This window comes from Sinocyclocheilus rhinocerous, unplaced genomic scaffold (genome assembly GCF_001515625.1).
Source record: "Sinocyclocheilus rhinocerous isolate Xijiao unplaced genomic scaffold, SAMN03320098_v1.1 scaffold1085, whole genome shotgun sequence".
NCBI classification, from domain to species: domain Eukaryota; kingdom Metazoa; phylum Chordata; class Actinopteri; order Cypriniformes; family Cyprinidae; genus Sinocyclocheilus; species Sinocyclocheilus rhinocerous.
In genome coordinates, this window is record NW_015659401.1 from 1,023,205 (window position 1) to 1,031,977 (window position 8,773).

Below are 8,773 nucleotides of genomic sequence, written 5' to 3' on the forward strand. Positions count from 1 at the left end.
TCTGTGGGGCATGCTCAAACGGAAGGTGGAGGAGGGCAAGGTCTCTAACATCCACCAGCTCCGTGATGTCATCATGGAGGAGTGGAAGAGGACTCTATGCCCAAGAGGGTTAAGGTAGTGCTGGAAAATAATGGTGGCCACATAAAATATTGACACTTTGGGCCCAATTTGGACATTTTCATTTAGGGGTGTACTCACTTTTGTGGCCAGTGGTTTAGACATTAATGGCTGTGTGTTTAGTTATTTTGAGGGGACAGCAAATTTACACTGTTATACAAGCTGTACACTCACTACTTTACATTGTAGCAAAGTGTCATTTCTTCAGTGTTGTCACATGAAAAGATATAATAAAATATTTACAAAAATGTGAGGGGTGTACTCACTTCTGTGCGATACTGTAAATATATTCATTGACAGGGCATGCAAAAGACAATGTAAAAATAGTAATAACTAACAACTGAACAAGGAAAGGTAAAAATAACAGCACCAACGGAAGAATATATTTATACAAGGACCGCTTATTAAGAAAAAATGTTGTTGCTAGACTATTGCTGAGGTAATCTGGGTAAGTGCAAGTTGCTAGGATGTTTTGAGTGGTAGCTAGGGGGTCACTACATGGACTCTGGGGTGTTGCTAGTTAGATGATACAACATAATGAATCTTGTTCATAATTATACATATATCATGGCACTACAAAGGTCGGTGGAGCACTGACCTTTAAAGTTGGGTCGGATTCTTGGGTCATAGCTGACCAAAAGCCTGTTAAGGATGTTGCTGGTAGAGTTTTCCGGAACCCGTGCCAGATCCTCTGACGACAGCTGCCTGAAGGGACCAAAGACGAGGGACATTAACAGCAACAAAACTATGTGAAATCATGCTCATGTTTAAAGTTTCGTTCATCTGTGTGCTAAAATGTCTTTTGTTTTTCATTATACTATTGTGAAGGACAGCATTTCCAAATCAAGTGTCAAACATTGTGTCCGATGTGAGTTACTTCATTTGCCACAGTGTGAATTATACATAACATTAGAGCAGATTAGCTGTTTCTATAGTTCCCATAGTCAGAAAGTCAACATGATATGTGTATAGCACAATAGTAGTGTTTTATGAAAAATTAGCCACAAAACGTTGAATACGAATCCACTTACGAAGGACAGTAAACCTGTGTTCCCTTCTTCTTTCCCTTCTTAGCAGATTTTTCTTTGGTGAATCCTTCTTCCATCCAGAGACAGATGATAAGCAGCATGAAAATCATCTTTACAGCCTTCATATTACAGCAGTTCAGCGTCTGGAAGAGAAACAACACATACATTACGAGCAGGTGCATTGTATTGACATTATTTCTATCATGGTTATTAGGTGATTTGTGTGATGTTTTTTTTCTAATAGCATGATTAATCCCCTTTATTTAATTCCAAAAATAATACTAAATGGCAATATTTTATATGTCAATATTTTAACAATACTGTTGATATTAAAAATCTTGATATTATTTCCTTTATTCAAAGCCTTTCATAAGCAGAGCACTGAAATTCCCAGCAATATTAATGGATAACAATGTCCTGCTCTCTCAGAGGACATATAGTTAGGGCAAGACTGCGCTGGGCTGTGAGACTGATGGTCCGTTGGCTCAGGAAATGTGGTTCTGTTGTGTCCGTGACCACTTTAAAAATGTTTGTCTGTCACTGTGGGTGGTCTGACAATGTGCTACTACACTATAAAAGCACATTGTTTCCATAAATTATATGGGACAAATTATTGAATGTATTACCAAAACTAATAATTTTGCCCTTTGTAAACAGTGCTTTACTGATATTTATGTTACAAATGTTCTTGGCATCCTTGCATGTGCATTATAAGAAAATTAGCAGGATTAATTCATTTAAAATGTTCTATAGGAAATGACTTTGCAAGGAAATGACTTTGCAAAGACAGAGTTATGCCGATAGTAAGACCTACATGTCAACAGTTTGAAATATGCCAAACGTCGACCTATTCGACTCATGTACAGTCCTCTGTACAACACAACCATCCATGAGTGTTCCAAATGTAGAGGAGAGGAAACAATTGGAAAGATCAGTATGAGGAATTCCCCTCTGAGGAACGCTGCCAGAAAACTCCCCTGTCTAGACTCTTCCACCCTCCACCTCTGGAGGCCTGATACTGTGCCAGTGCATTGATCATCATCTTAATTGAAACAGGCCAGCGTTCATGCACACTCCTCCAATATCTCACTCATTCCATCATTATTATCACCAGATGCTTGTGTTTCTCTTTCACATCTTTCCATATCTCTTAATCTCTTTCTGTCTCTCATTCCCTTTATTTTCCCTGATTCAGCGGTCATGGCAATTTGAGTTTAATGTTCTTCCTTGGATAGACACACACAAACACTGACTGCAGGTCTACGTATAGAAATTCAAGTAATGGATCATAATGTTTTACTACGGAAGATAATTTAAGGGAAAAAGAGACATGGTTTTGCTTTATTTTCACAACAGACTAAATCTAGGTAAACTTGACCCTTATTCAGTTGAAACACTTCTCCTTTTTTTTGGCCTTTATCATGACCTCTGACATATAACAAAGATCTGTACAGTAACCTAATGAAAAGCAGATTAGCATTCAGGAATGAAGTATTAGAGGTAACTGAGGTGAAAAAATATATTTAATTATGTTCAATATATTAATTTAGGCCTACTGTAACTCACACAATATGCTAAGGCAATCAGAAGAGGTATAAACAAATTGCTGATCATACAATATTATGAAGTATAGTGCCTGTTTATCTCTATAGATAAGAATAAAAATTATAAAAATATAAATGTGTTTGTGTTGATTAAATAAATTTAAAAAATAGATACAAATTCTAATAAAATAATAATTTTATAATACTAATATAATAGAAAAAATACTAAAATGTATTAGTAAAAAATAAATAAGTAAATACAAATACAATTACACCTATTAAATACAATCACAAAAATATAGACATAGAAATACAATTACCCACTAAAACAAACAAAAAAATATGTCACACATTCATTACACACACTTATGTTATGGTTATCATTTTGATTTACTAATAAAATAAAATCATAGTTAGGCCCAAATTACATAATTTTAGCCTGACATGTGATGCCTATGTTGGCAAACCTCATCACTCTAATCTCACATTGACATGCTTATATTTTATGTTTATGCAAATGCGTAAAGGTATAAGAACGACCTGTGGATGCTTTGAGCATCAAGTTGAAGAAGTTGCATTCAGGCATGATAGAAAATAAAGCAGGTTACGGCAGCAGATGGGGGAGAGGGAAAACATAGCAACAGCGTCTTCCATGACGACGAGGGGGTTGGGATGACGATGATGGGGGGAAATACAACACAGAATGACAGCATATACGCGCGTCGCACCTCCCCCCATTCATCATACACATTTAAAACGCTCGATCGCTCTTTTCTTTAAGTATTACCCGCGGTTTCACTCACCATTTCAATATAGTAACGGCTGTCGTTCCGCAAATTCGATCCACTAGCGCTGACAGTGCAATCGGTCGTTAAAAAGCCTTCATGACCAGTCGCCGTTTATATCGCATTCTGCTCGTCGTTCCTTCAGTCAGCGCGAATTCATTACGATGACGATTCCCTCTGTTTTTCTTATCTTTTTCAATTTTAATAATCTGAACAGAATCTATATTCCCGCTGTCCTATTGCATTGGTAAAGGGTTGCCAAGATGGAGCCTTGTGTGTGCACCTGTCATGCAACATGCGCAGTGGAACGCTGTACAATGACAGAATTAATCACACAGCTTCTACAGCAGCACTGGAATATAATGCAAGGCCATCACACTTGCTCTGCCGTTTCAGCACAAGTATGTTCCTGAAAATGATTATCACACGCAGTATTCTCTGTTGTGTCTATATGGTGCTTGAAATTGTGCTTCTGTAACAGAAAGAAGAAAAACAGAGGAAGAATACATCCAAGAATGTTCGAACACAAGGATGTATGAAAAAAAAAAATAATAATAATAAATTGTTAGAAAGAAAAATGCAAGGGTGAATGCAAGAAAGAATGAATGCAAGGACAAATGCAATAAGGAATAAATGCAAAAAAAAATCAAATATAAAGAGAGAGAAAATAATTAATCTGTACAAGAAAAAAATATATACAGAAAAGAAAGAAACCATGTAAAAATGAATGTTTCACTTTTAAAAACAAGAATAAAACTTTTGTATCTTTGTGCATGTGTAAATAATTAAAAGCTTAACCCTCATGTTAGGTTTTGGCCATTTTGACCTTTTTCCCAAAAATGATAATGTTATTGCAATGTACTAAAACTTACTGACTTTGCTCACACAGGGTATTAAAACTTTTCAGCATAGCACAATGGGTTAATGTTATTTATTTTATTTTATTTATTTATTTTTACAATATCTCCCTCTGTACTTGTTCCTAGCTGAATGAATGGTGCCATTTTAAGCTTAAACAAGAGTACTCAAGCAACAAGCAAAGTAAAACAAGTGTTCCAGCCAACAGACACAATGTGTGGATGTCTGTATTTTTAAGCACATCGGGACACAGAGGTTGAAGGAACCAGTTGTTAGTGGAATGTAGCCATCAGGTATAGTCTCAAACTGAGGCCAGATACATTTTTGTTCTCTCTGAGCGAAGTCAAACACTCTATTACTTCGTCAAAAAACAACACAACCATTAACCAAAAGCAAAGCTCAGACACATTTCTCTCCCATGCAGATATTCTCCAAGGGTCCTGGGCGAATGGTATTTGGATTAAGTGAGAATGAAAACACACACATTCACAAATTTCCACAGGGCACTCTGGCGTTCGGCTGAGGTCCAAAGACCTCAAGCATTGTTCATATGAATTATACGCAATACTATACCTCCTTCATCAGCTTTGTCAGGACAAAAGACGCCTTAGTCTCTGCTTTTCAATGTAGCAGAGCAGAAGATATTAATAATGCGTGCACATAAACTAAATTACTGATTAATACCAGTTGAATTAAAACCCCGACAATAAATGACCAGGAACTAAGGGAGGCTTGTTTTGAGAAAATGTTCAATGTTTGGCCAAAAGCCACATAGCTGATGGACAATGTAGCATTGGTCCAAAAATATGTCTGTACGTTCTAGAAAATCGAATGTGGTATTATATCTGGCATGCACACTCCATGTCGCTATCAGTTTCCACACACCCTTGTGCTGACACATTCCTCATTAAGAATGAAAATAAAAACAGTCATAGGGTGAAGGTACCACTTTGCTTTCTCAAAGACACTTCTTTTTGTCATATGATGGTGTGTAGCTCTCAAGAGGTGATTGGCAAGCATTCCAGGGGTCTGAAAGAATATCAGGAAGACCACAATGGAGAATAACTGGGACTCTGTTAGTCGGTTAGTCATCACATATAGTCACTAGATGTGATAAATGACATGTAAGAAAGGGACTGTCATAAGTTTATGAATTATGAATTTAAAGAAGTTAGTCTAGACGGAGACATGCAAGAAACGATAGAAAGTTTATTAATAAATCTGTATATCGCAGACTGATATCTCACTTTTCCCTGACAATGTCTATTTCAAGGATTCACACTGTTTCTCCTGCCAAAAAGCTGTGCAAGGAGCAATGACTCATCCTATAGACTCTCACTCATTTGCTTTACAACATTTTTATCTGATAAAACCTATCAAGTTCAGCTGTCTTGCGAAGTACAGAGTGTGATAGTTCCATAAGTCGTAATTGCATCTTAGCGAGAAATTGCTTTAACTTTTAGTTTCCCTTTTTATATCTCTTGGAACAGACCCAAATGCATCAAAGTGAGCAGGTCAATAGCCTTTTTCTCACATTGGAACAGGACCAAATCACAGACTAGAAGCAATTTACAAGGAGAGAACTGACAAATGTACTCACCTGACAAATTATATGGAGCTTTAACAGCTACAAATGTTCAGTACAGTACAAACAGAGATGAGATGTTGAACACTAGAGGATTTTTAAAAATATTTATGATTTTACCATGACAACCATGTCTTTACATGCTACTTAACATCATTACTGTGAACCAAAATACAGTACCTTAAACGTGACAAATATCAGTGATTTGATCAGTGTAGTTAATGTAAGCTAAAATTATTACAAAAATAAAATGTAATAAAATAAAATATACATATTAGATGAAAAACTTACAAATTAGAAATATTGTCTTGATAACTAACTCAAATTAAATTAAAGTTTAAGTGCTAAAAATACTAAAACTAAAACTCAAAGATAAAGATAGAGAAATAGAAATAGAAATAAAAAACAAGTGAAAATGACAAAAGCACATAACAAAATTACAAAAACTATATTAAAACTATTAAACCAAATATTTATTAAACTATTAAAACCAAAAATGTAAAAATAAAAGCAAAATATAAAAAAACACTATAATTGTATATAAATAATGCAAAAATAGCACTGAATTTGATTGAAAATCATCAGCACATCATAATAATGTCCCTCACCGGTGATGCATTTCCTGTTCTGGACAATCTAATGTGTCATATCCTGCGTGATGGATACTGCACTGGATAGAAGGTGACACAATGTTTGTTTAGTTTAGTTTCCTCTATGACCTCATTGCAAAACAAACAAAGATATGTTCTCATAATGCTACAGCCGGATGCTAACTCAGTGTTTGCTGACCAGACAGGCAGTGACCACAGTGACCTTTTCCTCCAATCCTCAAATAGCCTTGTTTGTAATTTCACTGTTTATATAGATTCAATATCAAAGTGACTCACAGGACCACCATGAAAGCATAAGACACTTTAGTGTCTCGAACGAGGCAAAATAGCAATCTACTGAAACCCCTCCCCCATGTACAGAGAGAGGGAGAGATTCTTTCTGGCAGAGGTGCTGACATCTGCTGCAGGTTTTGGGCTGGAATATGATACTCTCCCATAGTCTGCACATGACCTCCAGTCTGGCGGCACCACATACTACACCTTTCCATTTTCTGCTACTCAGCGATCCATAAGCAATATTTCCTGCATACCTAGAGGCAAATACTTCTACAAAGTAAAAAAATAGGCCTAGCCAAAATAAAGCATCAGGCATGTTTTGTCCTGTACAGTACCATGTTTTCTTTAAAAACTATTCTTGTCAAAACAATCATTTGTCAAAAAAAGACCAATATTATTACCTTCCATGCTCCCAAAATTAGACATTTATCATATATATGTACTGTATATATATACATATACATAGGTACTGTATATATAATGTCATCACCTCTCCGATTGATATTACTGTCCATGTTGCACACAATGCAACAATAAAACAACAAACTTAGAAATCTGATCATGTCAGCTAGATTGAGATCTTCAGCTTCCACATGCTTCTGGTCTCAGATTTTTTCCCCCGCTTCTGTAGTGGTCTGGGGCTGAGAGTGAATTGCTTTGCCATTGCATCATTTGTCTGGAGAATCACTTCATTGTGTGCCCTTCTCTGATTGTTTAGTCTGCCATAGAAATCTACACCTAACAGGCACGTAAGGAACACGTTGACAACTGGGAGATGAGATTAACCACATGAAAAGGCCTTCATGGGTTGATGCTTTGAGCAGGGAGAAGGAAATAACTTACACAAAGGGAGTAAGTGCACTGTCTGCAGCTTTGATTTGACAAATTAAGAGGTCTTTAGTGGTTCCCTTAAGATGCTTTAGGCATTGTTCTGACTTCACAATGATGAAATGCCAAAAAAAAAAAAAAAAAAAAGATGAAAAGATTTAGACATAAGAACCGACACAGGCCACAACTTGTGATAATAATAGTGTTAGGCCTTGTTCCAAATGGTCACACCCATTCAGGAAGCCATTCCATAAACATGTGAAGCAGTCATGAACTAATGATTTATGCATCTTCAAGACCATTTGCAGATGCAGCGTTAAATCGGCCAACACAGTACAAATGACAAAAGATGGCAAGTTAAAACTTCCAAGTTCCTAAAAATTATATAGTGTCTCTGAATTCTTACATTTATTCTTACCACTTAAAAAAAAAGTTTACACTTTTATAGGAATTTCCAAATTATTATTATTTTTTATAATTATATAGTTTCTATAGTACCATATTCTATATGGTACTTGGCACCAGTGGTCTCCCACGTATTCAGACATGGGGAAGTAGGCTTGCTGTTTTTCACAGTATGCATCCCAATGTACACACTATCCATACTAAATAGTATGCGAGATTAGAATAAATTTGTCCCAAAGCATAGTATGTTGAAATGTGTATGCCAAAAGTTCCCTAATGTCTACTATCTCCAGTAGATTTCCAAAGTGTGGATGGATCCTTGCACACTCTAACTGCTTATATTTCCTACATCCCATTGCGCTTTGGAGGGGGATTTGGTTCAGAACACGAATAAAAAGAACTACAAGCATGGATGTAAATGAGATTGACGGTTCAGTAGAGATGACCTGAAAGGGGTTTTGGGTTATTAATAATCAATAACTAACCTGATGAAAAATATTTATGTAATGTTATGTGTTCTTTACCATTGTATATTCCGTCTTAACAGAAAATATTCTAATCTTTTTATTTGTAAGTCCGTAATTTACGTAATATATATATACACACACACGCACACATAGAAGGTCTCATAGCCAACACATTCACTGTACTGGTGTACAGAAATGCAGATAATTTTGAGTACAAGCACCATAAACATTATACAAAAATAATTTAAATTAAGAAATCAAAAAATTAT

The 8,773-nt window shown here is 35.9% G+C and overlaps 2 protein-coding genes across 3 annotated transcripts in view; one reads left to right on the forward strand and one right to left on the reverse strand.

The window, feature by feature from the left end:
* Positions 1–3,771, reverse strand: part of LOC107723832 (glycine receptor subunit beta-like) — a 19,503-nt gene extending 15,732 nt beyond the window's left edge. Inside the window, exons 1-3 of one of the 2 annotated variants that reach the window (XM_016532546.1) lie at positions 3,493–3,771; positions 1,149–1,288; positions 716–822 (exon numbers count right to left, since the gene is read on the reverse strand). In XM_016532546.1, the coding sequence (XP_016388032.1) occupies positions 716–822; positions 1,149–1,288; positions 3,493–3,495 (250 nt within the window). In that variant the 5' untranslated portion in view covers positions 3,496–3,771. Of the gene's footprint in view, positions 1–715; positions 823–1,148; positions 1,289–3,229; positions 3,374–3,492 lie in introns of those variants that run through there. The other variant, XM_016532547.1, reaches the window with a different exon arrangement.
* The window catches only part of LOC107723796 (platelet-derived growth factor C-like), a 59,416-nt gene continuing 54,412 nt past the window's right edge, over positions 3,770–8,773 (forward strand). Inside the window, exons 1-2 of the mRNA XM_016532496.1 lie at positions 3,770–3,875; positions 3,956–4,007. Coding sequence (XP_016387982.1) covers positions 3,770–3,875; positions 3,956–4,007 — 158 coding nt within the window. The remainder of the gene's footprint in view (positions 3,876–3,955; positions 4,008–8,773) is intronic.